Here is a 20918-nt window from a genome sequence, read left to right as displayed (position 1 = left end):
AGGGGTTGGGGATATATCAGAGAGTGTTACAGTGAGGGGTTGGGGATATATCAGAGAGTTTTACAGTGAGGGATGTGGGGTATATCAGAGACTGTATTGTGAGGGGTGTGGGGTATATCAGAGTATTACGGTGAGGGGTGTGCGGTGTATCAGAGAGTGTTACACTGCTCCGCATAGAGTGTCTCGGGGAGTGTGATGGTTAAAAATTCCTGGACGGTTTGCTCGCCATGAAATATCAAGGCCCTTTGCCAAGAACAACAATTAAATAAATTCGACAGATTCCTTCAGTACAAAGTCTGCAGAATCCATGCCAAACTCGGAGACAACAGGGAGGGAAAAAAATTAAGACTGCGCAGCAATCTCCCCACCGTTCCTCTGGAAGTGCATTGCGTGCAGAGAGGGGCACCAGTCTGTCCAGGTCCCAGATTGATGCTCCTGAGATGTGCGGGATACCTGAGCCCACCCCGCCATAATCTGCACCCCTGTGGGGGGGTTAGGCAAGGGCAGGAGCTGTGCCCTGTCCTCATACCCCCCGCTACTCAATGCTTAACCCAGCATTTACCCTCCCTTGGAGATAACTCGCTGATGGAACCAGGCCATTTGGAGCACCAACAAGTGAGAGGTCTTTGCCTCTCTCAGGGGCAGGAAGGGGGACAGAGGGGGCTCGGTGTGGGAGGAGGCGAGAGAGAGAGAGACAACAACGTTGGAAACAGTTGGAAAGTGTTGGAAAGCAGCTGCCTGCAGCCCAGACAAAAGGCCCTTTGAGTCGTTGTCAGGAAAGGAGAAATTGTTTTCTCACAGTGTTCGAACCGAGCAGAGCCAAGTCATTAGGGCTGCGTAAGAATGAAAAGGGGGAGAGAGAGAGAGATATTTAAGCCGTTAAGTTTGTTTTCCAGTGATGTTGAGCCTGACTGGGTGTGGCCCAGATCGATGGCGTAGCGGGCTTGAGAGACAGGCGTGTGTGGCTGGATCAGGTTAACCTTTCCCCGCTGTCAGCGGTGATCCTGTTGCCTTTTGCTTCCCGACCTGGAGTCTTCTCGCCAGCGGCTCCCCGCTCCCTCCCATCCAGCGTGGGCCAAAGGGTCATTCGATTCGCTAGGCCGCACAGCCTTGGCAACTTGCAGCAGGGAGCACTGCATCCAAGATAGAGAGATAGGGGGGTCTACTTTGGGCAGAATACCCCCGTTTGATTTCTCCAGCCTGGGGGTACTGAGTCCAAATGTGACTTTCCCTCTTCCTGTGGCCCCCCGTGCTTTTCCCTGAAGTCTCCCCCGCTTGTGGGATAGGGAAACCGTTTTGCCGTTCAAGACAGAGTGTAGCAATCTCAGTTTAGGGTCAGCCCTGGCCTCCTGAATGAGAGGCCTTGACATTTGAGCTGACCAGAGTCCCAGAGCTTGGAAGTGAGGGAGAGATGTCAACCCTGATTCCTCATCAATGTTTAATCATCCCTCTGTGAGCGGGTGACAGATGCTCAGTGAGGAGAGGGCTGGCCATGGAAGAGTTGGACCAAAGGGCCTGTTTCCGTGCAGCTTGACTCTATACTCTATAAAGCCAACAGCAGGAGATAAAATCTTTACTTCCTGGGGATAGGCCTTTCCTGGAGGCCTCACCAAATCAAAGCTGGTGGAGTTATTATCCTCAATCTGTAACAATAGTCTTGACATCTCGTTTCCCTGAGCTTGGTTGATTGACTTTCCTTTTATTTAACTCTATTATTTTTGTTAAAGTTGGGTTTGGACAGACGCACACATTGACTCACACACACACAAAGACACAGACACACAGACTCAAAGATATACACACACGCACACTCAGATACACATGCACACAGAGGCTCACAGACATACACACAGATACACAGACATACACAGAAACATCACAGACATATGTAGACACACAGGGACACCGGCACACACACACATACAGAAACACACACAAACATACATACACATAGACACACACACAGACACACACACAAAAACACACGTAGACACACAGGAAAGAGAAGATATATTTTATTGGAAGAGATGACTGTCAGGACTGTGAATAGTGTTCCGAGCGTGGTCCAACAACATCCCATTTACAGGTGTTGTTGGAAAATGCCCAGTTTAGTTCAAAGCTATGAAAGGATATCAGAGTGGGGAATGGAGACCTGTGGAACTGTACCCGATGGAGGAAAGGAGTAGGAGAGCAGCAATTGCATTGAGAGGGTTGAATAGGTTTGTTCAATGTGGACCCACAGACCTCTTCCAATTGGCACATGCACAGAGCTGGCAAACGTGAGGGTGGGGAGGTTGCATATCGCCATGGGGTGAATTCCAAAGCTAACCAGTAACCGGGTTGCCATAGCAATTTGATACGAGCGTTGGAAGTGATTAGGGCTCAGAGGCAATGCAGCAGTGGACCTAAGAAAACACATCCAGGTCGGGCCAATTGTTCCAATCCAACATGGCCAAAGGAGGAAGGCCTTCACCAGGCCTAACATAACATGAAGTTCAGGAGAGGTAGACATCGGAAAATCCTTTCCCATTAACTCACAATGCAGGGCCCAGGAGACTCTGGCTCAAGATTCTAGGCAAGACACACAAAGAGATTTTTTCTTTGTGGTGATGTCCCACTATCAGCTCCAACAGTGCCTATTCCCTCAGCGCCGACCCTCCAACAGTGTGACACTCCCTCAGCATTGTCCCTCTGACAGTGCAGCACTCCCTCAGTGCTGACCCTCCCACAGTGCAGCACTCCCTCGGCGCTCACTTCCAACAGTGTCCGCTCCATCAGCGCTGACCCTCTGACAGTGCCCACTCCCTCAGTACTCACCCTCCCACAGTGCAGTGCTCCCTCAGCGCCAACCCTCTGACAGTGCCGCACTCCCTCAGCGCTAGCCCTCCGACAGTGTGACACTCCCTCAGCGCTGACCCTCCGACAGCGTGGCGCTCCCTCAGCACTGACCCTCCCACAATGCGGCGCTCCCTCAGCACTGAGCCTCCAACAGTGCGGCGCTCCCTCAGAACAGACTGTCCGACAGTGTGGTGCTCCCTCAGCACTAACCCTCCGACAGTGTGGTGCTCCCTCAGCACTGAGCCTCCGACAGTGTGATGCTCCCTAAGCACTGACCCTCCAGCAGCGTGGTGCTCCCTCAGTCCCAGCAGCGGGAATGCCAACTCGGATTTGTGTCCGACTTTCTGGAATGGGAGTGGAGGTGAGGAGTGGAAACGTTGGGGAGAGCCCTAAACTCAATAACATTGTTGGACTGGTGACAGGCCACAGTCTGAGCCTGGGGTCTGTTGGTCCCAGTTATGAAAACAGCATTAATTTTCTGCCAAAGGCAAGGAAGCAAATGGGGGAGAGCATCTTGGGTTGGAATAACAGAATAACTCCGTCGGAGCCAGAGTAAGTGGGTGGGAGCCTGAATCTGGGAACTGAGAGGTTTGGACAGGAGCCATTGCAAAGGCTATTTTCACGGCCCATTGACTCCTGCCATTCCCAGCAGTAACATCCTTCAGTTTAATTGGCTCCAACGGATGTTTTTACTTTTTTTGTCACCCGTAAGGCTGGGCCCACAGTTCTACGCACAGCCTCTGTCAGTGCTAAAGGCCAACACGGGACCTAACTGGGAAATGTCAGACCTTGGTTCTGTCTGCACTCACGCATGGTCCTCACTATTACCTGCCCAGACCCTTTGAGCAATTAATGCTTGATACCTTTTGTGAACAGGTGAGGCAGTGAAAGGGATGCAAGGGTCAGTCTCACCAATTCTCCCCCCTTTTCCCAACCCTACATTGGCAACAGCAACGTCATGTCCGACCTGGACACTGTTATAAGCAAAACCTCAGAGGAAATTAGGAACTAGGCATTTCACCTCTGGGGAAAAGATTCTGACCATCAACCCTATCGATACATCTCATAATTTTATAGCCTTCTCTCAAGTCTCCCCTCAGCCTCCAGAGAAAACAACCTAAGTTTTTCCAGCCTCTCCTTACAGCTCCTACACTCTAATCCAAGCAGCATCCTGGTAAACCTCTTCTGCACCCTCTCCAAAGCCTCCATATCCGTCCTATAATATAGTGACCAGAATTGAACACAATACTCCAAGTGTGGCTGAACCAAAGTCTGATAAAGCTGCAACATGATATCCTGACTCTCGTACTCAATTTCCCAATAAAAGCAAGCATGCCATACACCTTCTTAAATACTCTTTCTGCTTGCGTGGCCCCTTTCAGGAAGCGATGGACCTGTACCCCAAGAGCCTCTGTGCATCAATGCTGTTCAGGGTCCTGCCATTAACTGTATGCTTTCCCTTAACATTTGATCTCCCAAGGTGCAGCACCTCACACTTACCGGGTTTAAATTCCACCTGCCAGTTCTCTGTCATATCTGCAACTAATCTATATTCCACAGTATCCTTTGACAGCTGTCGTTGAAAAGTGTGGTGCTGGAAAAGCACAACAGGTCAGACAGCATCCGAGGAGCAGGAGAGTTGACCTTTCAGGCATAACAGTGCCCGAAACGTAGACTCTCCTGCACCTTGGATGCTGCCTGACCTGCTGTGCTTTTCCAGCGCCACACTTTTCGACTCTGATCTCCAGCATCTGCAGTCCTCACTTTCTCCTAGTATCCTTTGACAACCTGCCATGCTATCCACAACTCCACTGATCCTTGTATTGTCTGCAAGCTTACTAATCTTGGCAAAGGGCAATTTCACATGCAATTTCAGTAGCCCAGGAGGGAAACAAAACATTAAGTAAAAAAAGCATCAGTTAAGAGTCACAGCTTGTAATACCTGTTGACGGAAAGATAACCTGTTTTTTTTCAGGCTTAACTTGGGACTTTGACTATGGAGTATAGACAGATCTCCTGAGCTGGTGGTGAATAAATTGTCTCTCTCTGTATCTTGTTCCCATCCCCAAGCTGTTCAAATACCTGAGAACCAATCACTCGGTTGTTGACAGGCAAAAGGTCTTCCTCATCAATATACTGGTCACTAGTCCATAGACCAATTGATTTCTTGTTGCCAGTGAGAGCAACATCCATACAAACCCCTCGGGTCCAGACGAAAACTTCGACTATTGCTCGTTCAATCAACAGTTTACACAACGTCAGGCTACTTGCTTTTCAAAACGTACAGCAATCCTTTAAAGACGTTGGTTTTAAAATAGTTCTTCCTCATTTCAGTCCACAAGTTTAAAAACCACTAAAGTAAGCAGACCCAGTCTTTACAACAGTCTTTCTATCGAGGCTAGCCTTGTCAATTAGGACAGCCAGCATGTAACAGTATTATGGTTTTAAGAGGTTAGTTTGTTCTGTTTTTTTGTTTAAGCAGAGGTTTTAAGGCAGAGGCAGAGGAGCTGTCTACCTGAGCCAGTCTCCTCATACCTGAGTGGGTATCCTCCCACAGAGCAGAGATGCGCAGATTATCTGGATTGGGGGTGCTAAATTGCCCATAGTGTTCAGGGATTAGATTAGATTAGATTTTTTTAGATTAGATTAGATTAGATTAGATTAGATTAGATTACATTACAGTGTGGAAACAGGCCCTTCGGCCCAACAAGTCCACACCGACCCGCCGAAGCGAAATCCACCCATACCCCTATATTTACCCCTTACCTAACACTACGGGCAATTTAGCATGGCCAATTCACCTGACCCTGCACATCTTTTGGACTGTGGGAGGAAACCGGAGCACCCGGAGGAAACCCACGCAGACACGGGGAGAACGTGCAAACTCCACACAGTCAGTCGCCTGAGGCGGGAATTGAACCCGAGTCTCAGGCGCTGTGAGGCAGCAGTGCTAACCACTGTGCCACCGTGCCGCCCACGGTGCAGAGTTGTAGGGACAGGGTAAGGGGATGGGTTTGTGTGGATGCTGTTCAGAGGGTCAGTGTGGACTCAATGGGCCGAATGGCCTGCTTCCACACTGTAAGGGAATCTATGAAAGTGACGGGGTTTTTGCAGTAAAGCACCAAAAGGATTTGCAGAGCGGGACTACCAAAGCAAGATACTCAGTCCGCTGGAAGTCTGAAACTTAAAAACAGAGACAAACAGATCAGCCATGAACTTATTGAATGGTGGAACAGGCTTGAGGGGCTGAGTGGCCGACTTAGAGATAGGGTCATTCAGCATGGAAACAGACCCTTCGGTCCAACCAGTCTGTGCTGACCACAATCCTAAGCTAAACTAGTCCCACCTGCCTGCTCCTGGCCCATATCCCTCCAAACCCTTTCCTGTTAATGTCTTTATCCAAATGTCTTTTAAACAATGTAACTGTCCCCGCAATCCACCACGTCTTCAGGAGGTTCATTCCACACGTGAACCACCCCGTGTTAAAAGAATGCCCCTTGTGTCTTTTTTAAATCTCTCACCTTAAAAATATGCCCCCCTAGTCTTGAATGCCCCCATCCTAGGGAAAAGACACCTGTGATTCACCCTATCTATCCCCCTCATGATTTTGTAAACCTCTATAAAGGTCACCTTCAACCTCCTACGCTCCAGTGAAAAAAGGTCCCAGCCTTTCTTTATAACTCAAACCTTCCATACCCGGCAACATCCTGGTAAATCTCTTCCGAACTCTCTCCGGCTTGATAATTTCTTTCCTGTAACTGGGTGACCAGAACTGATGCCATTTCCTAAGTTTGTGTGATAGATTTGGCTGCAGGGAGTGAGTCAAACTTCAGGCTTCTGGTTGTTAGTGCACAATTGAACCTGTTTTATTTTTCTCCCCCTCTTAGACTTGGCTGACCCAAAAACTGGCATCAGCAGTGGGGTGGAATGCCCCCAAGGCTACAAGAGACTCAACAGCACCCACTGCCAAGGTAAGCAGACTTCACATTAAAAACAGAACAGAAAGTGCCAGCGGAACTCAGCAGGCCTGGCAGCGTTTGTGAAGAGAAAGAAATAGAAGTGTTTTATCAGACTCAAAGCATTAACCCTCTGAAATCCTCTCCTGCTGGAAATGTTCTCATTGGAAAGAAGAAGGCTAAGAGGGGGTTTGATAGAGACATGCAAGATGATCAGTGGATTAGATAGGGTAGACAGTGAAAGTCTTTTTCTTAGGATGATGACATCAGCGTGTACGATGGGGCATAACTACAAATTGGGGGGTGATAGATTTAAGACGGATGTCAGAGGCAGGTTCTTTACTCAGAGAGTGGTAAGGGCGTGGAATGCCCTACCTGCTAATGTAGTTAACTCAGCCACATTAGGGAGATTTAAACAATCCTTAGATAAGCACATGGATGATTTTGGGATAGTGTAGGGAGACGAGCTGAGAATAGTTCACAGGTCCGAAGGGCCTGTTCTGTGCTGTATTGTTCTGTGTTCTATGTTATTTGAAGACATCTGAGAAAGACGTAGGTTCAGTTTTTGGGGCTAATTTAGACATCCAGGGGGGTTATCATTGACCAGAAACCCAACGAGACCCGCCACATAAACACAGTGGCAACAAGAGCAGGTCAGAGGTTAGGAATACTGTGGCAAGTAACTCACCTTCTGACCTATCTACAAGGCACAAGTCAGGAGTGCGAGGGAATACTCCCTACTTGCCCTGGATGGGGGGCATCAACAACCCTCAAGAAGCTTGAACCATCGAGGGACAAAGCAGCCTCCCGCTTGATTGACACCACATCCACACTCCCCTCACCATCAACGCTTAGTAGCAGCAGTGTGTACCATCTACAAATTCACCAAAGATCTTCAAACCCATGACCACTTCCATCTAGAAGGACGAGGGCGCACCACCCCCTGCAAGTTCCCCTCTGAGCCACTCACCATTCCAACTTGGGAAATATGTCGGCTGTTCCTTTAGTGCGGCAGTTCAAAATCCTGGAACTCCCTCCCTAACGACATTGTGGGTCAACCCACAGCAGCGGTTCAAGAAGGCAGCTCACTCCCACTATCTCAAGGGGGCAACTAGAGTCCGAGGTAATAAATGCTGGGCCCAGGCAGGGACACTCACATCCCACAGAAATGAATAAGTTGGGAACTGGAGAATGAGCAGCTGCTATCCCAGTTTCTATATCCGCCACTGCACTCGAAACGCAACGACTGAATGTGGGGACTATCAGTTGACTATTAATCCAGAGGTTTGTGCTGATGTGGGTTTGAATCCCACCACATCAGCCAATGGAATTTACGTGCAGTTAATCCATGTGGAATTGAAAGTGCATTCAGTGACGGTGAAATCATTTCGACAGCAAACTTTGTCCCCTGACGTAAACTGCCTCCTCTGCTTCGAGGAGCCTAGTGTCTGGCGTTGGTGTTTCTGAAAGCCCCCCACCCCCACCGGTCCAGGATGATCAGATTTAACCTAGTGTGGAGTCTTCGCCCCATTAGCAACTCCACTGGGGTTGTCCCTGTTGCGTGATGGGTGACCATGAAATTATCGTCGATTGCTGTAAAAAAAAACCCACATATGCCCTTCAGGGAAGGAAATGTGCAGTCCTGACCCTCCTCTGGATTACATGGGATTCCAGACCCTGCAGCAACAAAGTTGACGTTTACCTGCCCACTGGGCCAACAGCGAAGGGCAATGAATTCTGCCTTGGCTAGTGCTGCCCACATCCCGTGAGATAATTTTCCCGCGGCTAACCCACCGAGCCTGCACATCCCTGGGCACTATGGGACAATTTAGCATGGCCAATCCATCCGAGCCTGCACATCCCTGGGCACTATGGGACAATCTAGCACGGCCAATCCACCCTAACCTGCACATCCCTGGGAACTATGGGAAAATTTAGCACTGCCAATCCACCCTAACCTGCACATCCCTGAACACTATGGGACAAATTAGCACAGCCAATCCACCCTAACCTGCACATCCCTGGACTGTGAGAGGAAACCAGAGCACCCAGTGAGAGCCCCACACAGATGTGGGATGAATATGCAAACTCCACACAGACAGTCGCTCGAGGATGGAATCGAACCCTGGTCCCTGGCACTGAGAGGCAGCAGTGCTAACCACCTCTCTGTTTTCTCCACTTCCCTTCCCCGTATCTTCCTCTGTTGCTCATTCTGTTTTGTAAGCCTGTCTCTCCCCCTCCCCTCCAGATATCAACGAGTGCTTGATCCAGGGAGTCTGCCAGAATGCAGAGTGTCTCAACACACAGGGGAGCTTCCGTTGTGCTTGTAAGCCTGGCTTCGTGATGGGTCCATTGCGGACGCACTGTATCGGTAAGAGGGCCAGGGCTCAGAGCAAGGGAATGCACTTTCCCCCAAGGTGAGGGACGTCACAGCAGACAGATTCTGCTTCAGGGGCTGGTGTGTTCAAGGTTTGCTGATCAGAACTGGAGATAACCATTGGCCACATCACAGGGACAACGGAAGAGAAAGCAAACTGGGCTACTGCAACTGATTGTTTGAAAGCATAGAATTATAAACTGCAGTATATCAGAGAGTGTTACACTGACAGGTGTGCGGTATATCAGAGAGTGTTACAGTGAGGGGTGTGGATATACCAGACAGTGTCACAGTGAGGGGTGTGGGGTATATCAGAGAGTGTTACAGTGAGGGGTGTGGGTATACCAAACAGTGTCACAGTGAGGGGTGTGGGGTATAACAGAGAGTGTTACACTGACAGGTGTGCGGTATATCAGAGAGTGTTACAGTGAGGGGTGTGGATATACCAGACAGTGTCACAGTGAGGGGTGTAGGGTATATCAGAGAGTGTTACAGTGAGGGGTGTGGGTATACCAAACAGTGTCACAGTGAGGGGTGTGGGGTATAACAGAGAGTGTTACACTACGGGTGGTGTGGGATATATTATATGGAGTGTCAGGTGTGTGGGATATATATGGAGTGACGGGTGGTGTGGGATATATTATATGGAGTGTCAGGTGTGTGGGATATATATGGAGTGACGGGTGGTGTGGGATATATTATATGGAGTGTCAGGTGTGTGGGATATATATGGAGTGACGGGTGGTGTGGGATATATTATATGGAGTGTCAGGTGTGTGGGATATATATGGAGTGACGGGTGGTGTGGGATATATTATATGGAGTGTCAGGTGTGTGGGATATATATGGAGTGACGGGTGGTGTGGGATATATTATATGGAGTGTCAGGTGTGTGGGATATATATGGAGTGACGGGTGGTGTGGGATATATTATATGGAGTGTCAGGTGTGTGGGATATATATGGAGTGACGGGTGGTGTGGGATATATTATATGGAGTGTCAGGTGTGTGGGATATATATGGAGTGACGGGTGGTGTGGGATATATTATATGGAGTGTCAGGTGTGTGGGATATATATGGAGTGACGGGTGGTGTGGGATATATTATATGGAGTGTCAGGTGTGTGGGATATATATGGAGTGACGGGTGGTGTGGGATATATTATATGGAGTGTCAGGTGTGTGGGATATATATGGAGTGACGGGTGGTGTGGGATATATTATATGGAGTGTCAGGTGTGTGGGATATATATGGAGTGACGGGTGGTGTGGGATATATTATATGGAGTGTCAGGTGTGTGGGATATATATGGAGTGACGGGTGGTGTGGGATATATTATATGGAGTGTCAGGTGTGTGGGATATATATGGAGTGACGGGTGGTGTGGGATATATTATATGGAGTGTCAGGTGTGTGGGATATATATGGAGTGACGGGTGGTGTGGGATATATTATATGGAGTGTCAGGTGTGTGGGATATATATGGAGTGACGGGTGGTGTGGGATATATTATATGGAGTGTCAGGTGTGTGGGATATATATGGAGTGACGGGTGGTGTGGGATATATTATATGGAGTGTCAGGTGTGTGGGATATATATGGAGTGACGGGTGGTGTGGGATATATTATATGGAGTGTCAGGTGTGTGGGATATATATGGAGTGACGGGTGGTGTGGGATATATTATATGGAGTGTCAGGTGTGTGGGATATATATGGAGTGACGGGTGGTGTGGGATATATTATATGGAGTGTCAGGTGTGTGGGATATATATGGAGTGACGGGTGGTGTGGGATATATTATATGGAGTGTCAGGTGTGTGGGATATATATGGAGTGACGGGTGGTGTGGGATATATTATATGGAGTGTCAGGTGTGTGGGATATATATGGAGTGACGGGTGGTGTGGGATATATTATATGGAGTGTCAGGTGTGTGGGATATATATGGAGTGACGGGTGGTGTGGGATATATTATATGGAGTGTCAGGTGTGTGGGATATATATGGAGTGACGGGTGGTGTGGGATATATTATATGGAGTGTCAGGTGTGTGGGATATATATGGAGTGACGGGTGGTGTGGGATATATTATATGGAGTGTCAGGTGTGTGGGATATATATGGAGTGACGGGTGGTGTGGGATATATTATATGGAGTGTCAGGTGTGTGGGATATATATGGAGTGACGGGTGGTGTGGGATATATTATATGGAGTGTCAGGTGTGTGGGATATATATGGAGTGACGGGTGGTGTGGGATATATTATATGGAGTGTCAGGTGTGTGGGATATATATGGAGTGACGGGTGGTGTGGGATATATTATATGGAGTGTCAGGTGTGTGGGATATATATGGAGTGACGGGTGGTGTGGGATATATTATATGGAGTGTCAGGTGTGTGGGATATATATGGAGTGACGGGTGGTGTGGGATATATTATATGGAGTGTCAGGTGTGTGGGATATATATGGAGTGACGGGTGGTGTGGGATATATTATATGGAGTGTCAGGTGTGTGGGATATATATGGAGTGACGGGTGGTGTGGGATATATTATATGGAGTGTCAGGTGTGTGGGATATATATGGAGTGACGGGTGGTGTGGGATATATTATATGGAGTGTCAGGTGTGTGGGATATATATGGAGTGACGGGTGGTGTGGGATATATTATATGGAGTGTCAGGTGTGTGGGATATATATGGAGTGACGGGTGGTGTGGGATATATTATATGGAGTGTCAGGTGTGTGGGATATATATGGAGTGACGGGTGGTGTGGGATATATTATATGGAGTGTCAGGTGTGTGGGATATATATGGAGTGACGGGTGGTGTGGGATATATTATATGGAGTGTCAGGTGTGTGGGATATATATGGAGTGACGGGTGGTGTGGGATATATTATATGGAGTGTCAGGTGTGTGGGATATATATGGAGTGACGGGTGGTGTGGGATATATTATATGGAGTGTCAGGTGTGTGGGATATATATGGAGTGACGGGTGGTGTGGGATATATTATATGGAGTGTCAGGTGTGTGGGATATATATGGAGTGACGGGTGGTGTGGGATATATTATATGGAGTGTCAGGTGTGTGGGATATATATGGAGTGACGGGTGGTGTGGGATATATTATATGGAGTGTCAGGTGTGTGGGATATATATGGAGTGACGGGTGGTGTGGGATATATTATATGGAGTGTCAGGTGTGTGGGATATATATGGAGTGACGGGTGGTGTGGGATATATTATATGGAGTGTCAGGTGTGTGGGATATATATGGAGTGACGGGTGGTGTGGGATATATTATATGGAGTGTCAGGTGTGTGGGATATATATGGAGTGACGGGTGGTGTGGGATATATTATATGGAGTGTCAGGTGTGTGGGATATATATGGAGTGACGGGTGGTGTGGGATATATTATATGGAGTGTCAGGTGTGTGGGATATATATGGAGTGACGGGTGGTGTGGGATATATTATATGGAGTGTCAGGTGTGTGGGATATATATGGAGTGACGGGTGGTGTGGGATATATTATATGGAGTGTCAGGTGTGTGGGATATATATGGAGTGACGGGTGGTGTGGGATATATTATATGGAGTGTCAGGTGTGTGGGATATATATGGAGTGACGGGTGGTGTGGGATATATTATATGGAGTGTCAGGTGTGTGGGATATATATGGAGTGACGGGTGGTGTGGGATATATTATATCAGAGTGTCGGGGGTGTGGGATATATTAATCAGAGTGTCGGGGTGTGGGAAATATTAATCAGAGTGTCGGGGGTGTGGGATATATTATATGGAGTGACGGGTGGTGTGGGATATATTATATGGAGTGATGGGTGGTGTGGGATATATTATATGGAGTGACGGGTGGTGTGGGATATATTAATCAGAGTGTCGGGAGTGTGGGATATATTATATGGAGTGACGGGTGGTGTGGGATATATTATATGGAGTGATGGGTGGTGTGGGATATATTATATGGAGTGTCGGGGGTGTGGGATATATATGGAGTGACGTGTGGTGTGGGATACATTTGCAGTTTTTGAATCAGCGTATGACTAAGTAAACCCTCTTTCACTCTCTGATGTAGTGATGGAGAAGCCTGCTGAGAAGGGACCATGTTACCTGCTGGTCAATGCTGACGAGGGCTGTACCTACCCTCTGCGTGGGGAGCTGACCAAACAACTCTGTTGCTGTACAGTGGGCAAGGCTTGGGGTTCCAGCTGTGATCCCTGCCCTAACCCCGGAGCTGGTAAGTGATTAGCCCCGGCCTATTCCCCTGGACCCAGCAAACCGCGAATGTCTGACAGAATTAACCTCAGTCCCATTGAATAAACAGGGTCTCACCTTTACACAATGCCATTGACCACACAGTGTGCCCTCCCAAAGTGCTCTATCCTTTCAGAAATAGCGTCAGTGTTGTCATGTAGGGTAGACAGCAGCCAATTTGTGTACAACGAGCTCCCTAACACAGCTATGTGATAATGTCCAAATAGTTTGTTGGATAGGCTCAGGGGTAAGTGTTGACCTTTTGGTGGGAAGTGGTAACAGAATGCTAATTTCACTGGACTATTAATCCCGAAGCTCATTAATGTTTAAGGAAGTATGAGGTAGAATCTCGCCAAGGGTCATGGTGAGATTTCAACTTAATAAAGTTAACCATTGTTAAAAGCCATCTGGTTCACTTAGGGATGTATCGCATGGAAATAGACCCATCGGTCCAATTCATCCATACTGACCAGAGATCCTAAATTAATCTGGTTCTATTTGCCAGCACTTGGTCCATATCATTCTAAACCCTTCCTATTCATGTCCCCATCCAGATGCCTTTTAAATGTTGTAATTGTACCAGCCTCCACCACTTTTCCTAGCAGCTCATACCATACATGTACCACTCTCTGCATGAAAAAAGCATCCCTTTTAAATCTTTCCCCTCTCACCTTAAACCTTTTGCCCACTAGTTTTGGACTCACCCACCCCAGGGAAAAGACCTTGGCTATTCACCCTATCCATGTCCCTCATGATTTTATAAACCTCTATAAGGTCACCCCTCAGCTTCTGGCGTTCCAGGGAAAATAGCCCCAGCTCATTCCGTCCTCTCCTGATAACTCAAACCCTCCAACCCTGGCAACATCCTTGTAAGTCTTTTTGGAATCCTTTCAAGTTTCACAACGTCTCTTCTACGGCATGGGCACCAGAATTGAATGCCATATTGCAAACGTAGCCTCACCAATGTCCTGTACAGCCTGTACTTTAGTGAAGGAAATCTGCAGCCCTTTCCTAGTTTTTTGACTCCAGACCACATGGTAATGTGGTTGGATGTAGGCCTGGTCTCCAAAACGGCCCACTGAACCACTCCATTTAAGGGCAATTAGGGGTCAGCAACAAATGCTGGGACTTGCTAGCGATACCCCATCCGATGGATAAACAAAGTCAAATAAAGGAATAAGAGCAGGGGTGGAATATTCGGCCCATCCAGTCTGCTCCTGTTCCATTCAGTAAGTACGCAAGTAAAGCTGAACCTCAATGCCCCTTCCTTTCCCTATCCTATGTGACTAGATTCCCTGGTGATCTCAATATTGAATATATTCAGCAACTACCACCTTGGACAGAGAATTCCTAAGATTCCAAACCCAGTGAAGAAAATACACACCTCACCTCCAGGGTGAGATTACACCTCATCTGCAGCAAGCAGTTTGGAGAGCAAATGGCCTGTTTGCTGTTATCACAAGGGGAGTAGAGACAGGAGGAAAGTAACCTTTTTCAGTTGTATAGAACACTGGTGAAACCCCACCTGGAGTACTGTCTGTGGTTCACCCCCATAGCCCTGTATCAATCTGTAAACTAACCCCACAGCCCCACTCTCTCCCCATAGTGCTGTATCAATCCGCAAACTAACCGCACTGCCACGTTCTCTCCCCATAGCCCTGTACCAATCCGCAAACTAACCCCACTGCCCCACTCTCTCCCCATAGCCCTGTACCAATCCACAAACTAACCCCACTGCCCTGCTCTTTCCCCATAGCCCTGTATCAATTCCCAAACTAACCCCACTGCCCCATTCTCTCCCCATAACCCTGTATCAATTCCCAAACTAACCGCACTGCCCCATTCTCTCCCCATAGCCTTGTATCAATCCCAGACTAATGCAACAGCTCCATTCTCTCCCCATAGCCCTGTATTAATCCCAGGCTAACCCCACTGCCTCCCCATAGCCCTGTATCAATCCCCAAACTAACCCCACTGCCCCATTCTCTCCCCATAGCCCTGTATCAATCCCAGACTAACCCCATTGCATCCCCATAGCCCTGTATCAATCCCAGGCTAACCCCTTTGCCTCCCCACAGCCCTGTATCAATCCCAAGCTAACCCCACTGCCTCCCCATTGCCCTGTATCAATCCCCAAACTAACCCCACTGCCCCATTCTTTCCCCATAGCCCTGTATCAATCCCAAACTAACCCCACTGCCCCATTCTTTCCCCATTCTTTCCCCATAGCCCTGTATCAATCCCAGGAAGGGTGTGGGATTAGTGGGATTTTCAACCCATTCACCTTGGAAAGAGAGAGTCAGAGCTGCAGTCATATCAAACTGATCTCGCTTTCATTCTAATATCCGTACGTATGTTTAATCTTTGTATCCATTTTTTTAATAGATATTTTTATTAGAAATTTAACATTTTTACAAGATTACAAAAATAAACAAAACTCTCAAGTACAAACATTGATATACAATTAAATCTTAAATAAATAATAACCAAAATTTAACAAAAGAAAAATACCGAGAAAAAAAACTACTAATCTAACCTACAACTAACCAGAGTGTATAATTAAGTCTCTTACATTATTCAAATAAGAGAAAGAGAAAAAAAACAATGGATAACATAGAAATTGGGTAGTGAGATCCACGCTCGGAATGTGTTAACATCAAATGTAACAAAACCCGTATTCGTGCGGGATTCCTCTCCCAAGGGGCCCCGGACCAGCCAGGTTTGCAATCTCAGTTAAATAAAAGCCCTTGTTAGGATAGCCGAAATATCTGTATTTATATAATTCAAGAAGGGCTGCCATATTTTATAAAATAATTCGGTTTTTCGGTGCACCATATTTGTAAGGATGTCAAGGGGAATACATTCCATAATTAATCTGTGCCAATTTGAAAGTCCAGGGGGGCTCTCAGCCACCCAGTTTACCAAAATATTTTTCTTTGCACAGAAAGAGAGAATAGAAAATAGTCTCTTCCTGTGCATATCCAGGGAGGATAAGTTCGAAAAGCCCAAAAGGAGAGATACGGGGTCCACTTTAATTTCTGTTCCTAAAATTTCTGTCAGAGCACTTGCTACTTCAGTCCAGTATTTACGGATCTTATGACAGGTCCATAGGCAATGTACAAGAGTGCCCACCTCTATTTTACATTTGGGACACATTGGAGATGCTCCTGCCTTAAATTTTGCCAATCGATCCGGTGCTATATGGGCCCTATGAAGCATCTTCAGCTGGATAGCCTGAGTTCTGTTACAGATGGTGATTCTTCTGGCATTTTCCCAAATGTCATTCCACGTTTCTATAGAGATTTCTAGTCCCAATTCCTGATCCCATGTTTTAAGCAGATTGTCCATATCTCCCGAGACTTCATCATGTAGTAACTGATAAATAGTACTGATGGAGGATACCCCCATTGGTCGTAGTACTCTACATGTATCCATATTTTAGCTCGTAACTGTATCATGTTTTACTTAACAACTTGCAGCAACCGTTGCGTAAGAATCTAGCCTTTATATTGTTTAAGGCATAAAGCTGAGCTGTTGGTTTACTTTAAATTGAAATATTCAAAAGCACAAAGGGAGCTAAAGGAGCTTTCTACAATTCACAGGTGAGGAGTCACTTGGTGTGACCATGACACAAACTATTTCCACTTCCTCTCTCTACCTCACCCTTCAAATGGTTATTTAAGTTTCCCTTGCAGTGGCATTGGCTCCAACCACTCCCAAAACATCCCAATGTCCTTCCTGCCATTTTCCGCGGAACCGGCCCTGGATTGGACTAGCGTCTGTTTTGACATCTGCCATCCTTGCGAATCCTTACCCTTGACTCGTCTTGTCTCTTTAAGCGGAATTCCAGGAGACGTGCCCGGCCGGAATGGGTTACCATTTCTCCAGCTCCCACCAGAAGATCAGCATCCCGCCTGGCAGCAATATCCTGCTCCGTATCGATCCTGACGGCAAGGCCCGGATTGTCCAAGTGCCGGTCACTATGCCTCCCGCGGCCACGCCTGAGGCAGATCCCAAGGATAACGTCGAGGGTTCGTAAGAGCTGTAATTGTATTGCTGGGTGAGAGCTTTCCTCTGCACTGGAGCGTAGGAGGTCGAGAGGTGACCTTATAGAACCATGAGGGGTATAGATCGGGTTAATGGTAGTTGTCTTTTTCTTTGGAAGGTTGGCACATCTTAAGATGGGGTACATTTTTAAGGTGAGAAATGAGAGATTTTAAAAAGACGTAAGAGGCAACTTTTTTATGCAGAGGGTGGTTCGCGAGGAAGTGGTGGATATGGGGACAGTTACAACATTCAAAAGACATTTGGATAAGGACATGAATAGGAAAGGGTTTGGAGGGATATGGGCCAGGAGCAGGCAGGTGGTTCTAGTTTAGTTCGGGATCATGGTTGGCACAGACTGCTTGGACTGAAGGGTCTATTTCCATACTGTATGACTCCATGACTACACTGACCAATCTATCTCTGGAGCTTCATCGCTGGTGGCTCAGTGGTTAGCACTGCTGCCTCACAGCACCAGGGTCCCAGGTTCAATTCCAGCCTCGGGTGACTGTCTGGAGCTTGCACCTTCTCCTGGTGTCTGTGTGGGTTTCTTCCCACAGACCAAAGAGGTGCAGGTTAGGGTGGATTGGCCATGCTAAGTTACCCCATGGTGTCCAGACTAGCCATGGGAAATGCAGGGTTATAGGAGGAGTGTAGGGATCTGGTTCTGGGGTGGGATACTCTTTGGAGGGTTGGTGTGGACCTGATGGGCTGAATGGCCTGCTTCTACACTGCCAGGATTCAGTGTGTCTCGGCTCAGTGTAGCAGCAATAGTGGACATCTCAGATTTCAATCCAGGCAGGTTGTGAAGTTAGATTTAATTCAGGAACCAGTGAGATGGGATCTAAGGTCTCCTAACTGTGCCTCACCTTAAGTTCCAATGTTTGTGGTGTTGAATGAGTGTTCTTCCAGAATGGGTACACCAAGGGCATGGTATGTACCTGAAAGGTAACTGCATCTCACTCTAAGTTACTCACCATAAAGGACTGTGATCTCCATTTGTATCCTGTTCACTGGCTGTTCTCAGGAGAACACCAGGACAAGACAGGCTAGGAGTGTCAGTGCTTCATATGTACACCGTGGTGGGATAACCAACTATATCTATGGTACCCTCACACACCCAGCAGTGGGACAGGCTGATGTATCTGTGATTCCGCATGCCCAGTGATAGCACTATAAGAACTGAGCCTGTCTCTTGTCTGTAGTAATTATTAAAATGTAGTATTTTAACCTAGATTGAGGTAACTCTACTTGTATCCAACCTGTAGTAACTGTGTCTGAATCTAGCCTGTAGTAACTGCATCTGTCGTTAGCATGTAGTAATGGAGCCTGTCTTTAATCTGTAGTAAGTATACCTGTCTTTAGCCTGTAGTAATGGAGCCTGTCTTTATTCTGTAGTAAGTATACCTGTCTTTAGCCTGTAGTAACGGTGCCTGTCTTTATTCTGTAGTAGGTGTACCTGTCTTTAGCCTGTTGTAATTGTGCCTGTCTTTATTCAGCAGTAACTGTGTCAGTCTTTAGCCTGTTGTAACTGTGTCTGTCTTTAGCCTGTAGTAACTGTGCCTGTCTTTAATCTGTAGTAAATGTGCCTATCTTTAGCATGTAGTAACCATGTCTGTCCCTAGCCTGTAGCAACTGTGCATGTCTTTAACCTGTAGTAACTGTGCCTGCCTCTAACTGCAGTAACTGTGTCTGTCTTTAGCCTGTAGCAACTGTATCTGTCTTTAGCCTGTAGTAACTGTATCTGTCTTTAGCCTGTAGTAACTGTGTCTCTCTTTAGCCTGTAGTAACTATCTGTCTTTAGCCTGTAGTAACAATGCCTGTATTTAACCTGTCGTAACTGTGTCTGGCTCTAATCTGCAGTGAATGTATCTGTCTTCAGCCTGTAGTAACTGCATCTGTCTTTAGCCTGTAGTTACTGTGCCTATCTTTAACTGCAGTAACTGTGTCTGTATTTAGACTGTAGTAACTGCACCTGTCCTTAGCCTGTAGTAACTCTGCCTGTATTTAACCTGTAGTAACTGTGTTTGTCTTTAGCCTGTAGTAAATGCACCTGGCTTTAGCCTGTAGTAACTCTGCCTGTATGTAACCTGTAGTAACCATGCCTGTCTCTTAACTGCAGTAACTGCATCTGTCTTTAGCTTGTAGTAATTGCACCTATCTTTAGCCTGTGTTTAGCCTGTAATAATTGTGTCTGGCTTTAATCTATAGTAACTGTGTCTGTCTTTAGCCTGTAGTAACTGTGCCTGTCTATAGCCTGTAGTAACTGTGTCTGTCTTTAGCCTGTAGTAACTGTGCCTGTCTATAGCCTGTAGTAACTGTGCCTGTCTATCGCCTGTAGTAACTGTGTCTGTCTTTAGCCTGTAGTAACTGTGCCTGTCTATAGCCTGTAGTAACTGTGCCTGTCTATAGCCCGTAGTAACTGTGCCTGTCTTTAGCCAATAGTAACGGTGCCTGTCTATAGCCTGTAGTAACTGTGCCTGTCTATAGCCTATAGTAACGATGCCTGTCTTTAATCTGTAGTGACAGTGTCTCTCTTCTTCCTCTTGTAGCTTCCACAGTTGCGATGGTGAGTAGAAAGTCTGTGAAATATTTCCTGTTACTTGCCTCTGCGTTCACTTGCTTGCAGTCGGGACGGTAAATTAGTGAAGGATCAAGAGTTGGATTCAGAAATTCATGAACATGACATGAACCTCGGTTCCAAACATGATAGCCAGGTCACCATGGAAACTGAAGCAAGAAGGTCACTTTTCATCAGCCTTGCACTAGCCGGAGGCCTGGATCTCGGTTTATAAATCTCTTTCTCTCTCATCCTTTTTCTCTCTCAATCTTTCATTCTCTCTCAAGTCTTCAGGTCCCTCTTTTCCCTCACTTTCTCATTCCATCTGTTCTTTCCTCTATCATTCCCATATTCCCTTTACCTTTCCTTCTCTCATTTCCTGTTCCTTTCTCTCTCTTCCATTTCTTCTTTATCTGTCCTCCCACTTCTCATCATTGTCCGAGGGTTGAACAACAACGACAACTTGAATTTATATAACCCCTTTGATAAGCATGACATACAAAGTAATGTGAAGACTTGGACCAGAAGGTTGGTTTGAAGGAGCATCTGAAGGGAGAATGGCAGGGCCGAGGGATTTATGTGATAATTCCAGGGCGTAGGGCACAGGCGCCTGAAGGCACAGCTCCCAAAGTTGGGAAATGGAGGGGTACCAGTGAACAAGAGGCCAGATTTGGGAGGAGAACAGAAATCTCAGAGGCTTATAGGAGGAAGAGAAGGATTCAAAGATAACAAGGGTTGTAAGGGTGGGAAAAGGTGACAGAGATGGGGGGAGGTGTAGGGGCTGGAGGAGGTGACAGAGATCGGGACGTGGTGTAGGGGGCTGGAGAGGGTGACAGAGATAGGGAGAGGGTATAGGGAT

At 47.1% G+C, this 20918-nt stretch overlaps 1 protein-coding gene across 3 annotated transcripts in view; it reads left to right on the top strand.

The window, feature by feature from the left end:
• The window catches only part of ltbp3 (latent transforming growth factor beta binding protein 3), a 172437-nt gene that overhangs the window by 106011 nt on the left and 45508 nt on the right, over window positions 1-20918 (top strand). For all 3 annotated transcript variants that reach the window (XM_043682671.1, XM_043682669.1, XM_043682670.1), the window contains exons 5-9: window positions 6726-6809; window positions 9043-9165; window positions 13277-13438; window positions 17295-17486; window positions 20052-20068. In XM_043682671.1, the coding sequence (XP_043538606.1) occupies window positions 6726-6809; window positions 9043-9165; window positions 13277-13438; window positions 17295-17486; window positions 20052-20068 (578 nt within the window). The remainder of the gene's footprint in view (window positions 1-6725; window positions 6810-9042; window positions 9166-13276; window positions 13439-17294; window positions 17487-20051; window positions 20069-20918) is intronic.

This window comes from Chiloscyllium plagiosum, chromosome 45 (genome assembly GCF_004010195.1).
Source record: "Chiloscyllium plagiosum isolate BGI_BamShark_2017 chromosome 45, ASM401019v2, whole genome shotgun sequence".
In the NCBI taxonomy this organism is placed as follows: Eukaryota; Metazoa; Chordata; class Chondrichthyes; order Orectolobiformes; family Hemiscylliidae; genus Chiloscyllium; species Chiloscyllium plagiosum.
The sequence above is the reverse complement of the archived record's forward strand: the minus strand, read 5'-3'. Positions and strand labels throughout refer to the sequence as shown.